Raw genomic sequence first — 24,286 nt, 5'->3', positions numbered from 1 at the left:
TGAGGGAGGCGGAAAGGGCGAGCCAGAGGAAGGAGATGAGACTGGGACAGCCGCTGACTCTCGAGAAAAAGGGGCCTCGAGCCTGGGGGCATGTCGAGAAGCTGGAAGGGGGCACCCCACAGACTCTGCTTCAGCCTCCCTTGCTGGAGCCCAGGAGGCTGTGAACCCTAGGAGTGGAGGTACTCAGTGTGGTGGTGGCAGTGTTTTGGTGCCGGGGATTGAACCCAGGGGCGCTCGGCCACTGAGCCACAACCCAGCCCTAGTTTGTACTTTATTTAGAGACAGGGTCTCGTTGAGTTGCTAAGGGCCTGGCTTAGTTGCCAAAGCTGCTTTGAACTCGTGATCCTCCTGCCTCAGCCTCCTGAGCCGACAGGATCCTAGGGGTGGGCCACGGCGCCCAGCTCAGTGTGCGCTGTTGTAAGACCTAGGTTCTCAGTAATCACTGCAGCAAGGAGGAAGAACAGGGACAGGGTCATCTTAACACTCTGCTGGCCCAGGTAGAGGCTGCAAGGCTGGGTCTGGGTTTGCCTGGACATCCTAAGGTGAGGCATAAACCACTGCACCTAGTGCCTCCATTCAGCAAGAAGGGCCCAGTGCTCAGCAGGCTCCCAGGACCTCGGAGGCACACTGTCCCTTCAGGAGACACTGCTCTGGCCCACACACTGAGAGGCCTGGGAGGGCTTCTGGGGAAACAGAGGTCAGCTGAGGCATGACTACCAGCCTGCATGGACCTCACACTCACAGACGCAGCCTTCGAGGGTGTGGGAGGGAAGGGTGCCGTGCAGGCCCTTGGGCCACCTACAAGCTGGCTTTCTGCTTCACGGTCTTGGCATCGAGGACACAGCAGAGTGCCTGTGGCCATGGGTGGCGAGGGGCAGGCTGGGTGGGGTGAACAAAGTGCACAGTGCACATGTCTACCACAGTCCTCTGGGGCAGAGGACAATGAGCAAAGGGTTGTGCAGGGTACACAGTCACCCCCTGCACCAGCACCAATCCAGCTGCACTGCCACCATCGGCAGCCCCTGTGCCAGAAGGTCCCGGGGCCAGCAGTGAGGGGCAGACCCAGTGGGTCCCCGGCCACCCACTTGCTGTGGATAGGAAGACTGAGTGGGCACTGGCACAGGCAGAGCTAGCTCATCAGGACCCGCAGATGGACAAGTCAAGCCAGCAGGGATGCAGAGGTCTGAGGGAGGTGTGGCCTGGGCCCACCGAGGCAGAGTGCCACCACAGCAGGTACCTGACAACCTGGTGGACATTACAACTGTCTTGCAGATGCTGGCCAGCAGGCCCCTAAGGGAGAGGCTACAGTGACAAGAAGGGAGTCTGTGTGGCCCAGCAATACCAGCCCAGGATGGACACTGTCCTGTGGAGTGAATTCTCCTCACCAGGTCATCTGCTCTGGCTGAGAGTCCAGCAGAGGGTCAGAAAGCTGGAAAGACTGGGGCAGCAACAGGGCAGGGAGAGGTGTGCTCCCACAGCCTCTAGGACAGTCCCAGAATGGGAACTCACTGTGTGGTGGTGGCCACCAGTCCCTTAGGCAAAGGACACAAGGACTCACTCCCACAGGGCATGAGCCTGGGACACCACCACAGGGTGGTGCCTACAGGTGCCCTCAACTTCAGTGCGGACCAAGCCTGCACCAGAGATGGGGCAGCTCCAAGCAGTGCCTTCCACTGTGAAGGAGCAGCCTCCCTCCAGCCAAACTGGACACCTTACTGGACGTACTTACAGGTTCCTCAGACACGCACAGCCCCAGCACCCCAACAGCACTTCTCTGAGCTGGGACCCACGATCCAGCAACAAGAGCCAGCCAGCGAGCTGGGTTTATAGGTGGTGTCCTGGTTCATGCCCTGGAGAGCAGCTGGCCTTCGTGCAGGATGGGGTCAGCCCTATAGGGCCCACTTCCCAGGACAGAGAGCAGAATGGGGATATCCAAGCCTCCCTCCCCTGACCCCAAGAACAGGCCTGACAGTGGCTTTCTCACTGGGACGTGGAAACAACTGGTGACTGCAGCATGGACACAACTGCGGTGCTGGCCCTGCTGAGCACACTGCCCTGGGGCCAGCCTGGCCTGCACCCTGCTACCTAGCATTCCGCCTGCCTTCAAGCACAATCTCCAGCTCAGGGCATTCTCCCAACTCATCTGTCTCCACGACGCACCGTCCACAGGGGTCGGTCCCTCAGGCATATGCAATTATCATAAAACAGCATCAGTCCTCACAGACCTTGCCTGGCCCCCGTGTCCTTTTTCAGGGATGGTGTAGGGTGCCTTTACGGGATGGGAGAGCCACTTGCTTCCTCTCCTCTGAGGATTCTACTAAAAGAAGCAAAGTGGGAGGCAGTGCCCCAGGAGAGCAGCTGGGAGCCCAGGGAGGGAGAAGAGGGAACGCGGGGAGCCCCCTGGTGGCGGGGCGCGATCCCCGGGGACCCATCCGGGACAAAGGGTGGAGAAGTTGTTTTTGATGCACTGGTGAGCTTCAGGACACCCAGGAGGGGGCTTGGGGCAGCTGAATGCAGGGCTGGGGCGCCCGGGCAGAAGTCTGAGCTGAAGGTGAGCCGGAGAAGGAGGGGCGGGGTGAGCAGGCCCAGGACTGGAGCCCAGAGGGGAGCACCCTTTCTTGCCAGCGACGCACGCAGATCAGGTGACCCCTAACCACCACGAAGGCAGGAGAAGTGGAGGGACAGGGCGTCCCTGATAGGCCACTCAGGCCCATCGCAGGCTGCGGACCTGCGCCCCAACCTGTAAACAGCCGTAAACACAAGTCCTCGAAAACACCGCACATGCGCACTTGCGCATTCGCACATACCCTGCCTGCCGGCCCAGGGAAGCCCCTTTCCTGCCTGCCCTCTGAGAGGACGCGGTACGTGGGGCAGGCGCTCACCTGCAGGGGCTTCAGGGGTCTCCTGGGGTGTGGGCCCCCTCCGCTCTCGGCCTGTCTTCCTCGGCGACTGGCGATTCTCTCCCCGTCTCCCTGGGGAGAGCTGCAGTCAGGGTGGTCTGGGTTTGAAATGTCCCCCACACCCATCAACCTCAGGAGATATTTATGATACTGGCATTTATGGGACACCTGCAGGGCTGCTGTGTCGCAGCTTGCAGGGAGCCACAGCGGAGGTAATGTCATTACTGAGACATTAATGAGCTGCCCCACAGCATCCTCCAACTGCAGAGCCTACCTGACTTGGGTCACCCTCAGGGCCAGCAGGCAGAGCCCAGGCCCTGTGATTCCTGGGTGGGCATGGTGCCGCCTGGTCAGGACCACCATGCTGCTGGCCCTCTTGCAGTCTTGCTGCAGGCTGGTCCCTGCACCCATACTGTCCCCCACCCTGTGGTCAGAACAGGGTCCCTCTGTCTTCCAAGCCCTTCCCATCTCTGTCCAACTCATTGCTTCCAGGCAGGAACTCCTGTCTGCTTCTGAGCTTCTGGGCAGGGCTGAGCAGCAGGAGTGTGGTGCGGGGATGGGCCAGGCAAACCAGTCCAGCCAGTGTGGCGGGCTGGTTGGGGTGGGGCCTGGGGTGTGGGGGGTGTCAGCAGCACCCCTCTCCTGGCAGGGGAGACACTAAGGAGGCCATCTAAGGCCTCACCTTCCAACAGAAAGGCCAGTGTTGGAGCTGGCCCTGGACCCCACTGCCACCCGGGGGAACCCAAAGGCAGGACTCGTGACGTGACGGCTCCTGGGCTGTTTCAATGGGCAGGGGAGCTGGACTCCCAGTTAGGTCCCACCTGCTCACAAGAGCAGACCAGGCTCTTCCTTTCTGCCCGTCTCAGTCCTCAAAACATTCTCTGGGCTTTGAAGAACTGGTGTCTTCCCAACCCACAGGGCCGCTGGACACCACAACGCTCGGACAGCGGGACCCTGTTCCTCCACAGAACCCAGGCGAGCCCAAGCCCCAGAGGGGCTCCACTGAGCATGCTACCCACAAAGTGCTCAGGTGGCCTGGGACTCCACTGGGATGGTCTACGCCCAGGGAGGGACTGGGTCCTGATGGTCAGTGTGGCCAGCACACAGCTCCTGGCCCTATGGCTGGAATTTAAGTTTCCCGCGACCAGGGGTGGGGCGGGGGAGCGTGAGGGGCCTGGGTGCCGCCCAGGCAGGACCAGGCAGGCCGCTGCGCACTGCGGTCTAGCTGCTGCGGCGCCTCCAGTTTCTCAGTCTCCCTCCCAGTCTGGCCAACGAGGCCTGTGGCCCGTCAGTCCTGTGCCCTGTGTCAGCACGTTAGTCAGCTCCTCGGCCTGGGTGAGCCACCGTGCCGCTGAGTCCCTATAAACTCCTGGCGTGGCCCAGCCCTGCTGAGTGGGGCCTGTGAGGCCCTAGGCAGAGCCAGGAGCTGCGGTGCTACGGGTGCCGGCCAAGGGGCAGGGAAGGCACTTGGGACGGCAGGAGCCCAGGGCTGATCGTGGCGGGGGAGCAAGCAGCCCACTGTGGCCTCTGGATGCCCCCTGAGCTGCCGTACTGAGGCAGCCAGTGGATGAGCAGGCCCTCTCTTGGGGAGCAGACACCTGGGGAAAGAGGCCCGGGATCCAGGGCCATGTCTGGGAAGCGAGGTCGAGCTCGCAAGCCCCGAGGCAGGAAGGCAGGCAGGGCCCCACAGGCCACCAAGCAGCAGGGCCCTGGGGCTGAGCCCCCGCCCCCCGCTACAGGGGGCCCTTGGGACCAGGCTAGGGTGGCCTCTACAGGGCACGTGACCAGCACACAGCTGGCTTCTCAGGGACACCCCAGGGCAGCCAGGACAGAGCAGCCAGAGGCAGCCTGGAGGCCAGTGCAGGCCACTGCTGCGGGGTCTGAGCTGGTGCTGGTCCTCCCTGAGCACATGGAGGGCCATGAAGCAGGGGGCCCCATGCCGGCCCTGGGCCCCGAACTGCTAAGGCTCCATGAAGTCCAGCTGTGCCTGGCCCAGGAGCAGCTGCTGCTGGAGGATCGGCGGCGACAGGTCCAGCTGCAGATGCAGCTGTGGCAGGAGGAGCAGCTATGGCTGCAGCAGCTGCAGGAGGAGCAGCTGTGGCTGCAGCAGCTGCAGGAGGAGCAGGCCTGGGTGCACATGGAGGGGCTGCAGCTGGCCATGGCCCTGGAGCAGCTCCGGAGTGAGGGCCTGGAGGCACTGCAGACCCAAGGCCAGGTAAGGCCTGGAGAGGGTGTGGGGAGGGGCCCAGGACAGCCTGTGGGCATGGTGGTCACTGCATCTGACAGATCTGTGAGGGCCCAGAGGCCAAGTTGGCTGAGGAGCTCTGTGGGCTGTGTTCATATTTGCCAAAGGAAGCTGGCAGGGCTGCACAGGGCCTTGCCAAGACCAAGGACGCAGTCCACCTAGGTTTCCCAGTGCTTAGTGGGCAGAAGCTGCCAAGGGAGGGCACTTGTTCAGCGACAAAGCTGTCCCTGCAGAGAACCCAGACATCCTAGGTCAGGGAGCCTGGGCAGTGGGCAGGCTGAGGCATACACAGCCTAGGTGGGCTTGCTCTCCAGGCAGCAGAGCAAGGAGCATGCTCCCCTACCCCCAGCCCCTGTTTCCTAGACAGCTTCAGGTCGGCCTGTTCCGCCCCCTGTTTACTGCAGTGCAGTACCAGGGCCTGAGATCACAGAGGCAGCACGCGGTCCCTGGGCCCATTATCCTCATTCCAGGAGGAGTCCGCCTCAGACGCAGCTGGGGCTATTTTAGGTAACTAGGATCTAAACCTGGCTTGGGTTGGAGGAGTCACCACCACCCCTCCAGATCCTGGGCAATAGAGTTCTCTGGGCTGGGCCCAGCTCAAGCTGTAGAGCCCCATGTGGGGTGGGTCCGTGCTCTCTCAGCAAGCACAGACCCCAGGCAGGCCTGGGAGCAGAGGGCCAAGAGATGCCACCTGGGAGGTATTAGCAGCACTGACAGAGAGTGAATGGCACTTAGAGCAGGGGTGATAACTGCTGAAGTAGGATGGGCACGGGGAGGTCCCTTTCCTGATGCTCAGCAGGAGCTAGCCCAAGTGAGCTGTCCCTTTCCAGCCACAGAAGAGAAGTGACCAATTATTGAACTTAGCCTAAGAATTCCCAACTTGGAGCCAAGACCTTTCTCAAAGCTGGCTGCTTTGTTGCAGTGGTGTTGAGGATTGAACCCAGGAGCATCCTGCCTTTGAGCAATATCCCCAACCTTTTGTTTGAGACAGGGTCTCACTAAGTTGCTGAGTCTGACCTTAAATTTGTGATCCTCCTGCCTCAGCCTCCCCAGTAGCTGGAATTACAGGTGTTGAGCCACCATGCCCGGCTCAAAACTGTTTTCAACAATGGGGGCCCTCTCACCCATGTGTGCCCCTTCCCATTGGCATGGATTCTAAAGCTGTGCCCAGCCCTTACCACAGCCCCAAAGGTGCAAGGCCCAAGGCCAGGGGTTGGGGTGGCATCTGGGCTCTGAATGTGAGCATATCCATTCTAAGCCTCATTCAGAGATCCCTGGATACCACTCTCTGAGGGAAGGGCCTTCTTAGAGGGGGTCTCATGGCTGCAGAGGGTCACAGGTCAGTGTTTGAGTGGCAGTGCCCTGGGGTCAAAGGGTGTACTCACCAACAGCAGCTCTTGGCTTGGGCCAAGGGGGTGATGTCTGCCACTTCCCTGATGCAGCTTTGGCCCCCCCTTTCTTACTGTTCATTCTCCTGGGAATGGGAAGAAAAGACCCAGGGAGGGTATGATTAGAGGTGCAGAAGACGGGAGTAGTGGGGAACAGCATCACACCCCACATGGGTCTGGGTGGGCAGGCAGCAGAAACATGGACATTCTAGCACATTTCCCTGCCCACAGCTTACGGATGTATATTCTCAGTAGCTTGAGCAGGATGTGTGGCAGGAGCACATCCCATCCACTCTCACGTGCCTGACCACCTCTGGCTTGGTCCATTCTGCTGGGACCCTGGGATTTAGTGGTCAGCACCCATCTCCCTGGTCCAAACCACTTGGCTGCCTAATGAACTTGTCTGAGGACCCCTCCACACAGACCTGGCACCCCTCACACCCGCGCCTCCCTACCCTTAGACCCTCTCTTATCTTGGCTCCCACAGACGCTGCGGTTGGGCCCACCAGGCTCACCCCACAGCTCATTCCCCGGGGAGGCTCCTTGCCTGGGAGTTCACCAAGCTCCCCTCACACACAAGGGACTCACACAGTGCCACTGCCCAGAGCTGGTCTGACCCCACAGGAGTTCCAGCACACCAGTGGGATGCTGCTGGGTGGGAAAGGAAATGGAGAAACTGGGGGTGACCCTGAAAACAGGATGGTCACTAGAAGACAAAAAGCAGGGGTGACTGAAGGCTGGCAGGCAGAAAGGGCTCAGGCTGGATGTCAGGGAGTGAGCCCTTGGGTGGGGAATGGTAGGACAGATGGGGCTGGGTTGAAGTGGGGGAGGACCCTATAGGAGGGTCTGAGGGAGAACTGGGCCTCCTGTGTGCAAGCTAGAGGTGGTATGTGTACCCTCGATGTGCATAAGGTCCCCATTCCTTGTAGGAGGTTGGGACTTAGAGGGCCCCCAGTACATGAGGGATTCTTTTTGTTGCACATGTAGGGCCAAGTGCATATGAGGGGAGGTTCCCTATGCTTCCAGAATTGGTGTATGAGCAGTCATGAGGTCCTGTTTATGTGTGGGGTGGGTCCCTATATGTATGGGAGGGGTGTGGTACATAGTCCTGGTGAGTGGACAGCATGTGTGAGGTTTGGTGTGCTTGTAAGATTCTGTGCACATGAGGGATATCCTGTGCTTGTGGAGTCAGGGTGCAAGGAGGGACCCAATATGCATGTGGGGTCCCATATGTGCAGGGTTCTGTGGGTGCGGGGTCCGCTACATGTTTCGGCATCCACTATGCCTGGGGATAATGAGAGGGGACCGCCCCCGACTGGTGGGGACACCCATATGCACGGGGTCCCCAGGTGGGGCCCCGCCGGGGCTCGGCGCCGCCCCCACGGCCTCACCTGCCTCACCTGCCTTTCTCTGAGCCCCGAGGCCAGAAGCCCCGCCCCCCGCGTCGGGCCAGCCTGTTTCCTAGCGACTGAGCCGGAACTTCCGAGTCACCCGGACTTCCGGGGCGAGGGTCAGGGGTCAGAAGTAGGGGCTTCGAGACTTGGCTCACAGATGGGCACCAGGGGGCTGGGGGACCTTGGAGTGGGCGCCCTGATGGTCTCGGGCCGCGCTCTGCAGGGTCCCGGGCGCGGCTCGGGGCCCGGGCGGGCCGGGGTCGGGGGGGGGGCGCGGGGGGGGTCGGGGGCGCGGAGGTGGGGGCGGGGGTCCGGGCGCGGCGGGCGCAGGAATGCGGGCGCGCCGCGGGCGGAGCCGCCCCGCCCAGGTGCTGCCCGGGCAGGCAGGAGGCAGGAGCGCGGGCGGGGCGGGGGCGGGCGCGTGAATCAGGCCGGGCGGGCGCGCCGGGGAGTGGCTGCCGGACCGACCGGACCGCGAGGCCGCTGGGCGGCGGTCGGCTCCTGCTGCCCCTGTGCCGAGACCCCGCGCACCTGGCCAGGTAGGACCCTCTCCCGGGCCGGAGCGGGCGGGCGCGGCGCGCCGAAGAGTTCGGGGCTCTGCGCGCCCTCACCTGGGCTGGCTCAAGTGTGCGCGGCCGCGTGCGTGGGGCTGGCCGGGCCTGGCCTGCGGGGCCCGGCGGGGGACCAAGGGCCGGGACGCTGTAGGTTTCTGGGAGAGAAGCCCCCGACGACGCCGGCCCAGGAGGAGCCCAGAGCGAAAGGGTCCGGGCCCCTGCTAGAGACCCTGCGTCTGACCGGCTCCTGCCTTCGCGGCCCGTACTCTTTCTGGGAGCCATCCTCCAAGGCTGCCATGGACTGGGGTGGTGTCCTGGGCAGGTAGAGCGGGAGGCCTGTGCCCCTTGAGCCCATGTTCCTGGACTGGAGTGAGCAGATGAGGCACCTGGCCTGGACAGCCGCTAACTTGTTTCCTGGGGTACCTGACACCCTTAGGTCCTGCTGTGCCCACTCCGAAGCTATAACTCATCGACTTCCGGTCTGTGTGCCCATCCAGCCAAGGTCCACCTCCCGGCTTCCTGATCCTGCCCCTTCCCTGGCCTCGGTCTTTGACCACGGGTTATCTCACTTTGTGTAGGAGCCCAGATCCTTCCCAGGGAATCTCCCTTCCTGCCCAGGTAGGAAGGATCGGGTCCTTGAAGTGGAGGTGAGGGCCTTTAAGGCTCTTTCAGGCTTCAGGTCAGAGGTCAGCCGCAGAGGATTCCTGCTGAGTCATCGGTCTGGGTGGGCTAGGCCCCTTCCTCCCTCCGGCCGGGTGGGTAGGTCAATGGGGAGAAGCAGGAATGGGGAGTGGCCATTTCCCAGTCCGCAGTCCAGGGGGATTCGTGCCCTTTAGAGAAACAGGCAAGGGGTAGGGTGATCGGAGGTGGTAAGCATTGCTGTGAGGCCAGGCTCCCGGGGGTGGGGGTGGCCAGGCAGGATTGGGACTCCCCTTCAAACCAGTAGCGCCTGTGGGAAGGCTCCTCACCAGAGGTCACAAACTGGACAGTTGTCCTCCCCACTCCTGATGAATCTGTTCCCTTCCCCAGTGAAATCTGAAGGGTCAACAGTGGCCCTTCCAGCACGTCTTGCCCACGCCTCCCCAAATAGCAGGCCGGTGCCTCTAGGCCTGTCCAGTCAGACACTGCCCACATACAGCCTGACCAGATAGTGGTAAATCGTTGATCCTGCCACAATGGTCAGATGCAGTGGGCCTGTCCAGGCAGACAGGCCAACACTCAACTCACAGGTGGGCTGCCAGGCCTGCTGCTGTACCACAGGACTGCGCCCCACCCCGAACATCAAGCATGAGGGGAGACTGTGAGGTCAGGGCAGTGCCCCAAGAAGGAAGCACAGTTTTTCCTGGGACAAGTGGGCCAGGTGGCATTCCCCAGCAGTTATAGGAGTGTCCCCACCTTCAGCTCTGTGTCACATTCTGCCTTAGTTAGAATGTCACCCCCAGGAATACCAGGTGGCACAGGTCCCAGGGTATACCTAGCAGAGCCTGACCCCAACATTCTCAGGCAGGTATGGCTTCCAACCCAGTGTAGCCCAAGGCCAGTGCCCCATCCTGTCAGCACTCCTGGCCACACCTTGGGGTACACTCTTCCCCCTAGGCAGAGCCACTTCCCCATCTGGGACTGGCATCCAGTAACCTGTGTGCTAAGCAGAGCAGGAGTCTGCCCCATCCCCAGACAGGAGCAGTGGGGACAGGGTGAGCGGTTCTGGGTGCTCCCGCAGGCCTAGAGGCCACAGTCTCTAAGTGTATTCAGTGGTCATGCTGGTCAGCATCCTAGAGGCCAGCCACCAAGGCGGGGGGTGTGAAGGGCATGAGACTGAGCCATGGAAAAGGCTGGTACCATTCTTAGTGTCTTAGTGGCAGGAGGAAGGCAGTGACCTAAGGACTTGGAAAGGTCCCAACTGCCAGGGGGCTGGGCTGGGCAAGGACAGGACGGGAGGGTAATAGCAAAGGGCTGTGGTCCAGGGAGGTGTTATCCAAGATGAGACAGGGGCAACAGGTGGGGGGTGCTGGCAAGCAGGAACGAATTCTAGGGGTCAGAGCACTGGGAGGTCAGTGAAAGGGTGGTGGGAGTCCCAGTGAAACCCGAAGGATGGGAAGAGGTGTGGCCCTGGGCAGTGGGTGGGGCCTAGGGCTATGCCATCCCAGGATGAAGTCACAGCCTGGTATGACCTGTCAACCCTCCTGGCTGTGATGTATGGTGGAGGTGATGGCTGGAGAGGCACAGTGGGTCTCCCAGGCAGCAGGCACAGCACTGCCTCGACCAGTGGGCACGGCGCTAGGGACCACAGCAATAAGAAGGGGCTGCTGATAGTCCACCAAGGGTTGTGTTTGTCTTTGAACCAGCCATCAAGCTGTTAAAATCTGTTTTTATGGGAAAGGGCTCATGAGAGCAGGACCCCTACCAATAAGGGCAGAAAAAGGGGAACAGGGCTGGGATTCCTGTGACATGCCTGGCACTTCTGATGTCCTTCCAACTAGGGGGCATCCTAGGCCTGGGGAGGCCTCCAGGTGTGGGCTGAACTCCAGTCCACTGAAGTCTCTGGAAGCCCTGTGTGAGGGTAAAGGAGTCGGCCCCAGTGCCCCTGCCCCTCATTAAGGTGTCTCCTCTCCAGGCCCCTGGCCCCAACATGGCTCGCCGCTCCCAGAGTTCCTCGCAGGGGGATAACCCACTGGCTCCTGGGTACCTGCCACCTCACTACAAAGAGTACTACCGCCTGGCGGTGGATGCGTTGGCAGAGGGTGGACCAGAAGCCTATAACCGCTTCCTGGCTACAGAGGGGGCACCCGACTTCCTGTGTCCTGAGGAGCTAGAGCACGTGAACTGCCACCTACAGCCCCCACAGCATGCTGCCCGGGAGCCCCCTGAAGGCAGCCCTCCTGATGTGGACATGGATGGCTCCTCGGGCACATACTGGCCAGTGAACTCAGACCAGGCAGTTCCTGAGCTTGACCTGGGCTGGCCTCTGACCTTCGGCTTCCAGGGCACTGAAGTCACCACGCTAGTGCAGCCGCCACCACCTGATAGCCCCAGCATCAAGGATGAGGCTCGAAGGATGATCCGCTCTGCCCAGCAGGTGCACCGTCGTAGGCTCTGTGGGCAGTGGGGGAGGGTGGCCTGGGCTGGACCTGGAAGCATGAGGAGGAGGGAGAGGGGATGGAGAAACAACCAGCACCAGCACGGAGGTCAGCCAGGATTGGCCAGCCAGGCCTTCCAGGCTTCAAGCTGCAGCAGGGGCTTCCTGGCAGCGTCCTTCCAGGTCACTGAGGGTTGGGCCAATACAGGGTCTGCACAGAGTGGCTGGTGGTGGATGTCCAGACGCCCAGAGGCTCTGGGATGTTGGTTCTCTCCTAGCATGGATTTGTCCCAAGAATTTTCTTAGACTTGCCTGATGGGCCTTGGCCAGCTCAAAGCTTCCTCCCCTCCCAAGCAGATGGTGAACAGCAGAGATGGCCTGTTAAACCAGGGTCAGCTGCTAAAGACCCCTGTTCTCCTCCCATCCCAGGGCAGTGCCCCCTTCCTGAGAACAGACCTGGAGCCTGGGCCTCAGCCCTGACATCCAGTCTGGGGTTAGTGCAGAAGAGATTGCAGGGGCTCCCCTTAACCCAAGCAGGATGCAGGCCTGGTCCCTGCCTCTGCTCCCATGTGGGCCACCCACTCTGCTAGCAGCCCCATGACCCCTGTCAGGTCCCTTCCTCCTGACCACCTTCCCAGACATGGCTGCTAGGGAATGGGGTTCACATGGTCCATAGCTCTCCCTTCCCCTGGGTAGGTTGAAGAATGGGGTGGGGACAACAGTTTCCACCCTCCCTCCTGACTGGGTGCTTGCAGGTGGTGGCTGTGGTGATGGACATGTTTACTGATGTGGACTTGCTCAGCGAAGTGCTGGAGGCTGCTGCACGCAGGGTCCCCGTCTATATCCTGCTGGATGAGATGAATGCACAGCACTTTCTGGACATGGCGGAAAAATGCCGAGTCAACCTGCACCACGTGGATGTGAGTGAGTGGACAGGTGGGGTGGACCGGGAAAGACCCTGGTGAAGACCTGACTCCCCTCCCTCCTCAGTTCCTGCGTGTGCGCACTGTGGCTGGCCCCACCTATTATTGCCGCACTGGGAAGTCTTTCAAGGGCCACGTCAAAGAGAAGTTCCTGCTTGTAGACTGTGCCGTGGTGATGAGCGGGAGCTACAGGTGTGCAGTGTGCCCAGCTGGGTGTCGGTCCCTACCCCTCCCCTCTCTGGAGCCTCCCTGGGTGTCCCCGCCCCTCCTCACCAGGAGCACTCCTGTAGACCCTGATAGCCTGGCCTGGCCCAGGTCCTAACACACCCTGGGACTCTGTGTGTCCCACCCAGCGCTGCAGGCCAGTGCTTCCCCACTCCGTTCCTTGACTTTGACCTCCACCCACCCACCCACAGCTTCATGTGGTCCTTCGAGAAGATCCACCGCAGCCTGGCACATGTGTTCCAGGGAGAGCTGGTCTCCAGCTTCGACGAAGAATTCCGCATCCTCTTCGCACAGTCTGAGCCCTTGGTGCCCTCAGCTGGGGCGCTGGCCCGCATGGACACTTATGCCCTGGCTCCATACTCCGGGGCTGGGCCCCTGGTGGGCATCCCTGGGGCGCCAACCCCTTTCTCCTTCCCTAAACGGGCACACCTGCTGTTCCCTCCGCCCCGCGAAGAAGGCCTGGGTTTCCCCTCCTTCCTGGACCCAGATCGCCACTTCCTTTCGGCCTTCCGCAGGGAGGAGCTGCCCCGGGTGCCCGGGGGCGCTCTGGAGCCGCATGCAGGGATGCGGCCACTGTCGCGACGGCTGGACACGGAAGTAGGGCCCAGCGGGGAGTTCGGGGGCCCGCGGGGCTTCTTCCAGGCGCGGCACCTGGAGATGGACGCCTTCAAGCGGCACAGCTACGCAGCGGCCGACGGCGCAGGCGCTGTGGAGAACTTCGCGGCTGCGCGGCAGGTGTCCCGACAGACATTCCTCAGTCACGGGGACGACTTCCGCTTCCAGACCAGCCACTTCCACCGTGACCAACTCTACCAGCAGCATTACCAGTGGGACCCACAGTTCGCACCCACACGTCCGCAGGGCCTGTTCGAGAAGCTTCGCGCTGGCCGCCCAGGCTTGGCTGACCCGGACGACTTGGCGCTGGGCGCTGGGCCGCGCTTCCCCGAGCTTGGCCCCGAGGTGCACCAGCGGCTGGAGTACGTGCCCTCCAGCGCCTCGCGCGAGGTGCGCCACGGCTCGGACCCTGCCTTCAAGCCTGGTCCTGGTGGCCTGGAACCTGGTGGGGCCCTGCGCTCCAACCTGGGCCAGCGTTTCCCATGCCAGGCAGGGGCGAGGCAAGGCCCAGACGCTGCTCCAGAGGCAGAGCCCGAGCGCAGGCCCGGGCCAGAGGGGCGAGCGGGGCTGCGGCACTGGCGCCTCTCCTCTTACCTCAGCGGGTGCCACGAGGATGTGGGTGAGGAGGGCCTGCCCACACCCATGGACGCTGACGTCTACGAAGATGACGTGCTGGCTCCTGGGGGCCGGGCGGCCTTCCGTGTCCCTGCTACCTTGCCAGTCAAGGGCCTGTTGCCAGGCTCGGGAAGCGGTGGCGGCGACAGCTCGGAGCGCGAGGGCTCGGAGGAGGCAGGCCTGGTCAAGCAGGACTCATTCCGCGCACGCCTAAACCCACTCATCCAGCGCAGCTCCAGGCTACGCTCCTCACTTATCTTCGCGCAGGCTGAAGGCTCTGGAGGTGCCACAACTGCCACCACTGAGAAGGTGCAGTTGCTGCACAAGGAACAAATGGTCAACGAGACGTTGGGTCCCAGTGGAGAGGCCGTGCGCTCCACCGCCTCTGCTAAAGTGGCCGAGCTGCTGGAGAAATACAAGGGTCCAGCCTGTGACCCAAGCGGTGGGGGAGGTGCGGTCACTGTCTCCAGCCACAGCAAGGCTGTCGTGTCCCAAGCTTGGCGGGAAGAGGTGACCGCACCAGGCGCACCAGGGGGCGAGCACCGCAGCCTGGAGAGCTGCTTGCTTGACTTGCGTGATTCCTTTGCCCAAAGGCTACACCAGGAGGCGGAGCGGCAGCCGGGAGCCGCCTCCCTCACTGCTGCTCAACTTCTTGACACGCTGGGCCGCAGTGGCACTGACCGCCTGCCCTCCCGCTTCCTCTCTGCCCAGGGCCGCTCCACCTCCCCGCAGGGGCGGGACAGCCCCCCTCCAGAAGTGCCTGCTGCACACCAGGTGCCCTTTTCTGAGCCAAAAGGGAGCCCCACCTCAGCCTACCCAGAGCGGAAGGGGAGCCCCACGCCAGGGTTATCCAATCGGAGAGGCAGCCCAACTACAGGATTTATTGAACAGAAGGGGAGCCCCACCTCGACCTATCCAGAACGCAGAGGTAGCCCGGTACCCCCTGTGCCTGAGCGCAGGAGCAGCCCGGTGCCTCCTGTGCCTGAGCGCAGGGGCAGTCTCACCCTGGCCTCATCGAGTGAGTCTCCTAAGGCTGGGCCCACAGAGGAGGTGGCTGGAGGCCCCATGGAAGTCCTGCGCAAAGGCTCCCTCCGCCTCAGGCAGCTGCTGAGCCCCAAGAATGAGCGTCGCGGGGAGGATGAGGGCAACTTCCCAGTGCCACAGGAGAATGGGCAGCCAGAGAGTCCCCGGCGACCATCTTTGGGCCGAGGTGATAGTACAGAGGCTACTGCAGGGGATGAGCGGGCCCCAAGGGCACGGCTGTCCTCTGCCACCACCAATGCCTTATACAGCAGCAACCTACGAGATGACACTAAGGCCATTCTGGAGCAGATCAGCGCCCATGGTCAGAAGCATCGTGGGGTTCCAGGCCCAGGCCCAGCCCACAGCAGCCCTGAGCTGGGCCACTCACCAGCTCCTGGAGGCCTGGCCCCAGACATGTCCGACAAGGACAAATGTTCAGCCATCTTCCGGTCAGACAGTCTGGGTGCACAAGGCCGGCTGAGCCGCACCCTACCTGCCAGCGCAGAGGACCGCGACCGCCTGCTGCGCCGCATGGAAAGCATGCGCAAGGAGAAGCGCGTCTACAGCCGCTTTGAGGTCTTCTGTAAAAAGGAAGAGGCTGGTGGTTCTGGGGCAGGGGATGGCCTGGCGGAGGAGGATGCCAGGGACAGCAAGGTGGGCAAGTTCGTGCCCAAGATCCTGGGTACACTCAAGGGCAAGAAGTGAGTGTCCTGGTCCACCAGCCCAGGCCAAGGTGCATCGTCACTGCCACCCTGCATCCGCTGGGCAGGGAGCTCCATGTCCCCGGGTTTGAGTGGCAGCCACCATCCCTCATTCCAGAGCAGCCAAGGGGCCGGACTAGACCCACCAGAGCTCCGCTTCAGTGGGTTTCCTTGGCAGCTGCCCTGCCCTGCCCTGGCCCTGGCCTGTCCTCCCCAGGGTGTCAGTCCGCGGCCTGGTGCCTTTTCTCACCAACCCTTGCTCCTCAGCACCCTTCTCTCCTGCTTCTTCCATCTCCCTGGGCTCAGATCCCCTCTGGACCTTCACTCACCTCAGGGACCCTTCTCTCTGTGCCTCTGTCCTGCTTGCAGGGACCCACACTTGTGCCTCAGTCTCCCCATCTCTAGGGGTCTTTTGTCTCCTCAGGGATTCCATTTTCAGGGCTCTCTTCTCAGACCTGTGTTCTGATGCCAGCCACTCCACCCTGCCTCCTCACCCCTGTCCTTCACTGGCTTCCTCTCTCCTCCTGTGCCCGTCCTCTTGTGGGGAAGGAAGGACTGTTGCAGACAGTTTGTAAAGGAAGAGTGTGGTTGGACCCAAAGCAAGCTTTTCTTGGGAGGCACAGGGCAGGCCTCTGAGAAGGAGGGATGAAGGGGACCCCAGAGGGGCTGCCCAAACTGCAGCTGCCTCAGCCAAGTCTGTCCCTCACACAGTGAAGTCCTGGGTGGCCAGGGGCGACACCAGGAGGCAAGTCCTGGGCTCTGCAGCATAATAAAATGGAGTCTGGACTGACACCCTGAAGCCAAGTCTGATCAAGTGGCTCCCGGACAAGTGCCACACCCCAGAAGGGTGGGATGTGGCACACTTGTCCCATGGGGTGGGGCCTGAGCTCTGGCCACCTTCCCCAGGGCAGAGGTCCTGGGAATCCCTGCCAGTGGGGTGACCCTTGCCCTGCAGGTGCCCAGAAGACCCTAGCTCCACCTTGCCCTTGATCCTTTCCTGTTTCATCACCAACATGCAAAATCTGTCGAAGACACTCCTGGTTTACCATTCTTCTGTCTTTCCATCTCCGTTAATTTTGGAGGGGAGGAGGGGGTACCAGGGATTGAACCCAGGGGCACTTTAGCACTGAGCTACATCCAGCCCTTTTAAATTTTATGAGACAGGATCTTGCTAAGTTGCTGAGGCTGGCTTTGAGCTCGGGATCCTCCTTCCTCAGCCTCCTGAGCCACTGGGATTACAGGCCTGTGCCACCGAGCCCAACTCCACTAAATCATTTTAATCGATGGGGAATGACGTTTTGTCACCAAATGCTTAGAAAGGCCCTGCTAGTGGGGGCTTATGTTGTGAAAGGGTTTCTGTGTTCTGTTGTTTCTTTTCAGATAGATTTGTTTTAATTTAAATCCCAATAGGGAAAGGGTATGAGAAACAAGACAGTAAGCGAAGGGGATGGTTCTGCCTTAGGCCGCTGGAGGAGGGAGACCCGCGTGACTTGGCAGACCACTCACTGCTTGGGTCCCAGAGCCACTGCTCAGGAAGGATGACCGCAGGGACTTCAGGTCAGGAGGAGGAGGCCTCCTGAGAGCCAGGAGAGCTCAAGCATTTCATGGCCTTGTGCTTGCTGTCCGGCTTCTGCTGGTGGCCAGGTCTCCTAGTGTGCCACTGTTCAGAGTGGACAGGCTCTCCCCTGAAGGAGAGGAACCGCTGCACCCTCTATATCTCGACAAATTAGACACTGGAACTTGCTGTTGCACATTCTGACATTAACAAAAACAATGCCCCCCCCCCAACACACTGCAACCACTAGCCTTAGGGCCTTCCCCTGTGGACCTGCCCCTCCTTCCCTGCCAGGAGCACTCAAGACCACACCTCTGAGTCTCTGCAGAGCCTCTCCACCTCACCTGAGCCCTCTGGGGGCACTCACCTGGGGCTCCCTGGTCACCAGCCCCACCCTGCAGCTCCTGTCCTGAGCTACTCCTGTCCAGCTCCCTGCCCACAGGACTGCCGCAGCCCACTCTTCTCCCTTTGGGGTTATGCCCGTGGCTCTGGAAACACCCCTGCCCCCAGCAGCCCACTCGAGCCACCAGCCACTTGGCTCCATGATGGGCCTCCTGTCTGCCTAGGTACAAACCACTCTGACTGCAACTCTGAGCCACAAAGAGAAAGTGGTGTCCCTTTCCCGCCCTAAAACCTTGCTGGTGACTGCAGCAAGGTGCAGGTGGTTTGTACCTAGGCAGGTTTCTCTGCTTTCCCAACCTTGCAGCCCAGGCCAGTGTCCCCTACCCCTGCCCAAGCCTGGTCCTTCCTGCCCATTTTCCTTCACAGAGCCAGTCACTTCAGAGGTGAGCTCTGCCAGCAACACCTGGGGGAGTGGCCTTCCTGTGTTCTGCCAGCCAGCCCAGGGTCAGGTGGACGAGCAGCACCCAGGCCACCCACTGGCCCTTCCGTCTCTTCAGCCCTCACACCGCTGGCCTGGACTCACACCAGGCTCTTTGGCAGTAACTAGAGGAAGCAGCCTTGAGCCCAACAAGACATGCCCACCTCCTACCAAGACCTGGACACACACCAGGGGCCACCGAGGGTGGTGCACAGGCTGCAGTCACCAGCAAGGTTTTAGGGCGGGAAAGGGACACCACTTTCCCTTTGTGGCTCAGAGTTGCAGTCACAGGGTGGTTTGTACCTAGGCAGACAATGAGTTCACAAATCCCTGAGCCAGGGGCTACCCTGGGGGCAGCCTGGGCCTTGTAGCAGGGTCTGGGCTCTGAACGGTGCTCAGAGAGAAAGGCAAGCGGCAGGCACCAGGGCACCTAAGGCCATGGGCCAGAAGCTGGTTCCAGGTCACCCTCCCGGCCAGTCTTGGGTGGCACTGGTCTAGAGGGAAGCCCTGGGTGGGGTGCTCTTGGACGGGAGCTGCAGGGTGACAGAGTACTGGAGGGGCAGTCCTGTCCTGGACGTGCCGTGGAGGTTTCAAGATGGGGAGAGTCGGTTCTCGGAAGAAGGTGGGCTCCAAGAAAGGGCTGGGGCCTGTCAGCTGGGGGTGTGGCCCAGGAAGGACCCCCACACCAGAGTGGGCTGACACAGAGGGCTTTATTCAAAACAGTCATCAGGTTTGGGGAGACCGTGTCTGCTCCCCCAGAGAGGCCCAGGGGAGCTCCCAGAACTCAAATGCAGCCCAGCAAAGGAAGGAAGAAGAGCGCTGTGTTGCGGCAGGGCGGCGAGGCACGTGGGCCCCTCACACGTGAGGTCCAGGAAGCAAGGGCAGGCGGTCCAGCGCTGAGCGGCACACTGTCCCATAAGCCTGGGAGTAGCCCCCAAGCGCAGCCCTGGCAGCTCCCTGGGCCCCCTGCAAGGCTGAGGCGCCGAACATCCTGCGGCCTGGCCGGGGCTCCAGAACCTCCCAGGTGGGCCGGGGTGAGACCTGTAAGCAGGGAGTCATTATCAGAGGAAACGGGCGCGAGTGGGCACACAGGCTTCTGGGAGAGACTGCCAGGCTCACCTGTCGCCCACCAGCTGCCCTCAGCCCACCATTCAGGGGCCAGTCACTGCGGATCAGGGCCTGGTTGGTGGCCTGGGCTGCGGCCTGCAAGGTCAGGGAGGGTGCCATGCCTCTCAAGCTACTGATCTGGGAAGGCACATGTCACAAGATCACTAAAAGGCACAGTGGGAGGCTCCTGCCAGGCCCACACGCCATGACTTACCCCTGGAGGTGCACAGGGGGGCTCTGCCTTAGTCCTAGGGGACCTTTCCCACCTTCCTGGGGGCAGAGGTTGGGGCTGGGGTGCCACGCTCGGTCTAGGCATGTTCCTGGTTGCACCAGAGGCTTCTGTGGGGTTGGAGATCCACCCCCAGAGTTAGATCCCCTCTGCACCTGGTTGGCCCCACACAGCAGGACCAGGGGTCGTCTTCCACATGGGAGGTGGACAAAGTTCACACACCCTGCTCAGGGTCACCATCAGGGCTACTCTGAGGCCTGGAACCAGGGTTCCTTACAGGCATCCGGGACGTGATCTGGGGGACGGCTCTGTGATGGAACAGGTGCCCCTGAGCCCAGGAGGCCCTGGGCTCTGGCCCCAAGGTAGTGCTCCCCAAGATTCCCTCTCTTGGCCCACGGCTGTTGCCCCTTCTCTCCAGGATCATCTGCGGAAGGGGAGGGTGTTCAGAGGTGCGTGGTGTGGGCACGGGGAGCACTAGTTGTCCCTGAGTCAGGAGGACTCCAGGGTGCACAGGGAGAGGGGGCAGTCGAGGTGGAGGCCTGAGCACCTGGTAGAGGCGGCTGCGATACTCGGAGGCAGAGAGCTGGTCTCTTTCCAGCTCTGGGAGCCACACTTCCGAATCATGTGTCCACTCACGGCTGGGGCAGTGGAACCTTCGGGTCAGAGAAAGGTGAGACCTGGACTGCAGAGCAAGAGCCCAGAGCCCCTCGGGCTCCCCTCCCCCTCAGCCGGGGCTGGACCCTGGGCCCCAGGGCTGCCTTCCCACCCTCCTACCTCCGCACGTAGGGGTGCTGCAGGGCCTGGGCTGCGCTGAGCCGCTTGCTGGGGGCAAACACCAGAAGTTTCCTGAGGAGGTCCAGGGCGTCTCGGGGGGTGTCTGGTGGCAGGATGTCATCCAGCGACTGCTGTGGCCTGCGGGCAGTTGCCTGTCATCTCTTCTCCAGGGCCCCCCAGGGCCCCCTCCCCAGATCTGTCTATGCCAGACCTGCAGGCAGTGGGGAGAGACCCCTGCCTCACCTTTCAGTCTCCTCTCCAGGCCTCCCGTGGGGAACCCCTGGGGCTCTCCCCACAGAACCCTCATCTGGCAGCACTACGGCAATGCTGGGGTCTCCTCACTCTTACCATGACCCCAACAGGCACAGACGGGCCCTTGTGCCAGGCACAGGAAGCTGGCTTGCTTCTGAGCCGGCCTCCCTGCCCCACCTCTGAGCACCCCACTCACCGGGATCCCAGGAGGTGCAGCAAGGTGCAGCTGTAGCCTGCGCCGAGAGCCCGGAGGTCTGTGGGGGGGGTGGTGGGAGGAGGTGTGACCGGGTGTGGCTGCGGGGGTGGGACAGCTCAGGGCCTTCTGGGGCCAGCCATCTCTTCTGATGCCAAGGACTGCAGCCTCTTTCAGGGCTTCTGACATCTGGTGGGGCTCCACCCCACCAAAAGCTAGGCATGTGCCCCCATGAACCCCCTCTGAGCTGATGGGTGCCCACAGGTACACCTGCCCTGCACCCTCACACCCCAGCCCAGTGACGGCCTCCTGGACCAACCCTTGCGGTCTCTGCCCTGCAGAGCAGAGGTCTGGGAGCAAGCAGGCTCTCCCCTGGGTTCCGGGAGTAATTCCCCCTGCCACAGCCTCACCCCTACAACAGCCTCCCCTCTTCTCTCTGCACCCCCTGCCCCGCTTGGCTCTGTGCCCATGCTGCACCCGGCACGGGGGTGCTGAGCCCCGCACCCCATACCCCTCAGCAGGGTGAGGACCTTGCCCCCACCCGGCTGGCCCCTTCGCGTTGCCACTTGGCCCTGTGGCCAGTCCTGCCTCCTTCGCCATCTGCAGTCTCCCCACCCTGGCCCTGGCAGCTGCTTTCTAGGCCCTCCGTTACCCAGTGCCTGCCCTTTCCAGTCTTCCCAGGGCTCCTACTCCGGAACCTCTTCCCTGCACAGTCCTGGCCGGTCGAGCACTGTCTCCCCACAGCTGCACTCTCTGGCCCTCAGCCTCTGGGTGCCCAGTTGAACCCCCCAGGCTCACCCTCCTCAGTCGGCGGCGGGATGATCTCCAGGATCAGCTCCAGCTGATGCACAGTGGAGGTGCCCGGGAACAGGGGCTGCCCTCTCAGCATCTCTCCCAGGATGCAGCCCAGGCTCCACATGTCCACCCCAAGGGTGTACCTGGGCAGGAAGGGGCGTGGGCAAGGGGAGCTCAGAGGCAGAGGTGAAGGTACAGGGGCTTGGAGGTGAGGTGTGGACAAGTAGGTGGGCCCAGGTGTAAGAAGGCCTGGGGGTCCCCATCAGAACAGGAGGGCAGGCCGGGGGAACTGGGGGAGAGGGTGGGGTGGCTCAGAGGTATCTCACTGTTACCAGGGCGAGGACAGCAGCACCTCCGGAGCGCGATACCAGCGAGTGGCCACATACTCGGTCAGGGCCCCGCCCTCAGGCCCCTCAGGCAGGTTGCTCAAGGAGCGAGCCAGGCCAAAGTCGCAGAGCTTCACCCGGCAGTTGGCATCCAGCAGCACGTTGGATGGCTGGAGAGACAGGTGGTCTGAGGGCCGAGAGGGCCAGGGGTGCACACGGGATGGGAGCTGGGTCCGCGTGGTGGCAGCTTGGGCTCAACCTTCTGATCCCGGTGGATGACGTGGCCTGAGTGCAGGAACCTGGTGGCCTGAAGGAGCTGGTAGAAGATGAAGCGCTTGTGGGTGTCCTCCAGCACGCTGCCCTTCCGGATGACAGCATTCAGGTCAGTGTCTGGGGGGGCAGGAAGGATGTGCAGGTCAGTCAGGGCCAGTAGAACTCGCTGTGCCACTTAACCCTGCCTGGTGCTTGGTGCTTCTGTGTCCTGCTCACTGTTTGCACAGCTGTAAGGGCTTGAGGAATTATCGCAGCACTTTATTTTGTGTTGCCCTTGTTTTATAAAATGAGTGGAAAATTTTAAAAGTAGCTCCAAACACAGCAGGACGGTGTGGGGGTGGGGACAGGAGCTCCCACTGGGCTCTGGTGGTTCCTCAGGTTCAGGACACAGAATATGAGTGCTGGCCACAACAGGGACTTGGGCAGCAGAGGGACACAGGCAGTCCTAGGATCAGCACAGAGTGGGGCAGGAGCTGACCACAGCCTCGCTCACCCATAAACTCAAACACCAAGTAAATGTCCCTGTCGTTCTCTGCTGGGATCACATCCAGGAGGCGGATGATGTTGGGGTGGTCTCCAAACTCCTGTGGAGAGTCATTTCAGGCCAGGGACTTGCGCTGGGAGTGACGGGGCCAGTTCCCTTCTTTTCTGGGAAGAACTGCCCCTGGGTAAGGGAAGTAGGCCCCACAGCCTTGCCACTCACCCGGAGGAGCATGATTTCCCGGAATGTTCTCTGGAAGAGACAGAGATACCCAAAGGGGCTGTTTGTCACCCAAACACCCCCTGCGCCAGCAACACCAGGGTCCCAAACCTTCCGACAGCCCCGGTACCACTTGTGCTTCCAGACACCCACCACTCACCTGGGCATCTGTCTTATCCCTAAAGGCATCGAAGATTTTCTTGATGGCCACTACCTCACCAGTCCTCTGGTCCACTGCCTTCCACACAATGCCGTAGGCCTGAGGAGAGTGCTCTCAACTTGCTGGGCCCAGGGCTAGCCCACCACCAGCCACCCCTGCCCACCCAGGCTGCCCCCCTCCCACCCTGGACCCTGGGTCAGGGAGAGTTGGACTGCAGGGAGGCCTGGATCCCATGGCTACAGGAGGAACTTCCAGAGGAGGACACTGGGCGATGGGGTCAGGGAGTGGGTGAGAGCTGGAGAGGTGCAGGGGGGGCACCAGGCCACAGGTGGGCGCTCTGGACAAGACCAGAAGCCCCTCCCACACCCATCCAGCGGCTCAGCCAGTCCTGGGGACTCGCCTTGAGAACTCACCCTACCTCACCACTTCCTGCCTTCCCTGCGGCCCCTGCCCTGGCCTGTGCCTCCAGGGATCACCACCCTGCCCTCTTACCTAGTCTCCTAGCACTTCTGCCTACCACCCCAAGGTGAATCCTCCGGAGCAGGCAGGTGGGAGTTGTAAAGAGAGTATAAACGACTCCTACAACTCCCAGCTGTGGATAACAGTAAGTCAAAGTCCTGGCTGTTGCCAGAAGCCCTCATGCAACAGGATCCCTCATGACCCCACAATCCCAGTATCCACCCCCTGTTTCCCTTCCACTCACTCACACACAACTGAGTGGTTTCTCTAACAGCTAAGCAAGTCGTTGCCCCAGGGCCTTTGAACCTGCTGTTTGCACTGTCCAGTCATGTCCCCTTCACATACAGAGTTGCACAAGCTCACACCCACTCACAATGCGAATACACACGACCCCACAATTGGTTCCGACTCCCACCCCTTACACTGGCTCATGCCTTCCTAGCCCTAGCCTTGGCCTTGGCCCTGGCCCTGCGCTTCTGGGCCCTGCCAGGGTCCACCCTTCCACTCAGCGACTGAAGTGCCCCCACCTCCCAGAAGCATCTGCTGTGTGTGCACCAGGAGAGGTGACACACTAGGCTCCTCATGCCTGAGACGCTCGGGGGCTCTATCCATCACCTGCCTCCGGGAAAAAGTCCCTAGCTGGTCACCGCTTCCATGAGGAAACTGAGGCACAAGGGGCTGGGGACCTGCGTCATGACACCCCTCCAGCCCTCGCACTCACCCCCTTCCCGAGCCGCCGCTTGAGCAGGTATCTCTGGGCTACGTGAGCGTCCACCTCCGCGGCACACATGGCGGCGCCCGGGCCTGCAGGCTCCGCTGACCGTGGGTGCGACCTGTTGACGGGTCGCCCTGGGAACCCGGGGCGGCACCTCCCCGCGCCAGCGCCGGTGGGCGTGGTCTGCGGCCGCACCTGCCCGGGCGCCACACCGCTCCGCCCGGTGCGCGCCGCCCAGGGAGCCACCTCCGTCCCAGCGGCGCAGCGCC

The 24,286-nt window shown here is 62.0% G+C and overlaps 3 protein-coding genes across 3 annotated transcripts in view; 1 reads left to right on the top strand and 2 right to left on the bottom strand.

The window, feature by feature from the left end:
* IQANK1 (IQ motif and ankyrin repeat containing 1) overlaps positions 1-3,311 on the bottom strand; it is a gene marked incomplete at its 5' end in the record, with an annotated part of 33,304 nt that extends 29,993 nt beyond the window's left edge. The window contains one exon of the mRNA XM_081266386.1: positions 3,175-3,311. Within this exon, the coding sequence (XP_081122512.1) occupies positions 3,175-3,311 (137 nt within the window). The remainder of the gene's footprint in view (positions 1-3,174) is intronic.
* A 4,907-nt stretch (positions 3,312-8,218) lies between these two features.
* FAM83H (family with sequence similarity 83 member H) lies at positions 8,219-15,663 on the top strand (the record flags this gene model as incomplete). The annotated part of the gene is made up of 5 exons (XM_081266036.1): positions 8,219-8,466; positions 11,096-11,557; positions 12,313-12,477; positions 12,548-12,672; positions 12,897-15,663. The coding sequence occupies exons 2-5, from the start codon at positions 11,111-11,113 to the stop codon at positions 15,661-15,663; spliced, it is 3,504 nt and encodes a 1,167-aa protein (XP_081122162.1). The 5' UTR covers positions 8,219-8,466; positions 11,096-11,110.
* Positions 15,664-18,889: 3,226 nt separating this feature from the next.
* On the bottom strand, positions 18,890-24,286 carry MAPK15 (mitogen-activated protein kinase 15; the record flags this gene model as incomplete). The annotated part of the gene is made up of 13 exons (XM_081266385.1): positions 24,024-24,286; positions 22,844-22,942; positions 22,687-22,716; positions 22,477-22,567; positions 21,970-22,100; positions 21,717-21,880; positions 21,388-21,527; positions 20,593-20,650; positions 20,145-20,282; positions 19,918-20,023; positions 19,648-19,794; positions 19,154-19,279; positions 18,890-19,075 (listed from the first exon to the last, which is right to left on the bottom strand). The coding sequence occupies exons 1-13, from the start codon at positions 24,090-24,092 to the stop codon at positions 18,890-18,892; spliced, it is 1,485 nt and encodes a 494-aa protein (XP_081122511.1). The 5' UTR covers positions 24,093-24,286.

This window comes from Spermophilus citellus (genome assembly GCF_964194105.1).
Source record: "Spermophilus citellus genome assembly, chromosome: 14".
In the NCBI taxonomy this organism is placed as follows: Eukaryota; Metazoa; Chordata; class Mammalia; order Rodentia; family Sciuridae; genus Spermophilus; species Spermophilus citellus.
The sequence above is the reverse complement of the archived record's forward strand: the minus strand, read 5'-3'. Positions and strand labels throughout refer to the sequence as shown.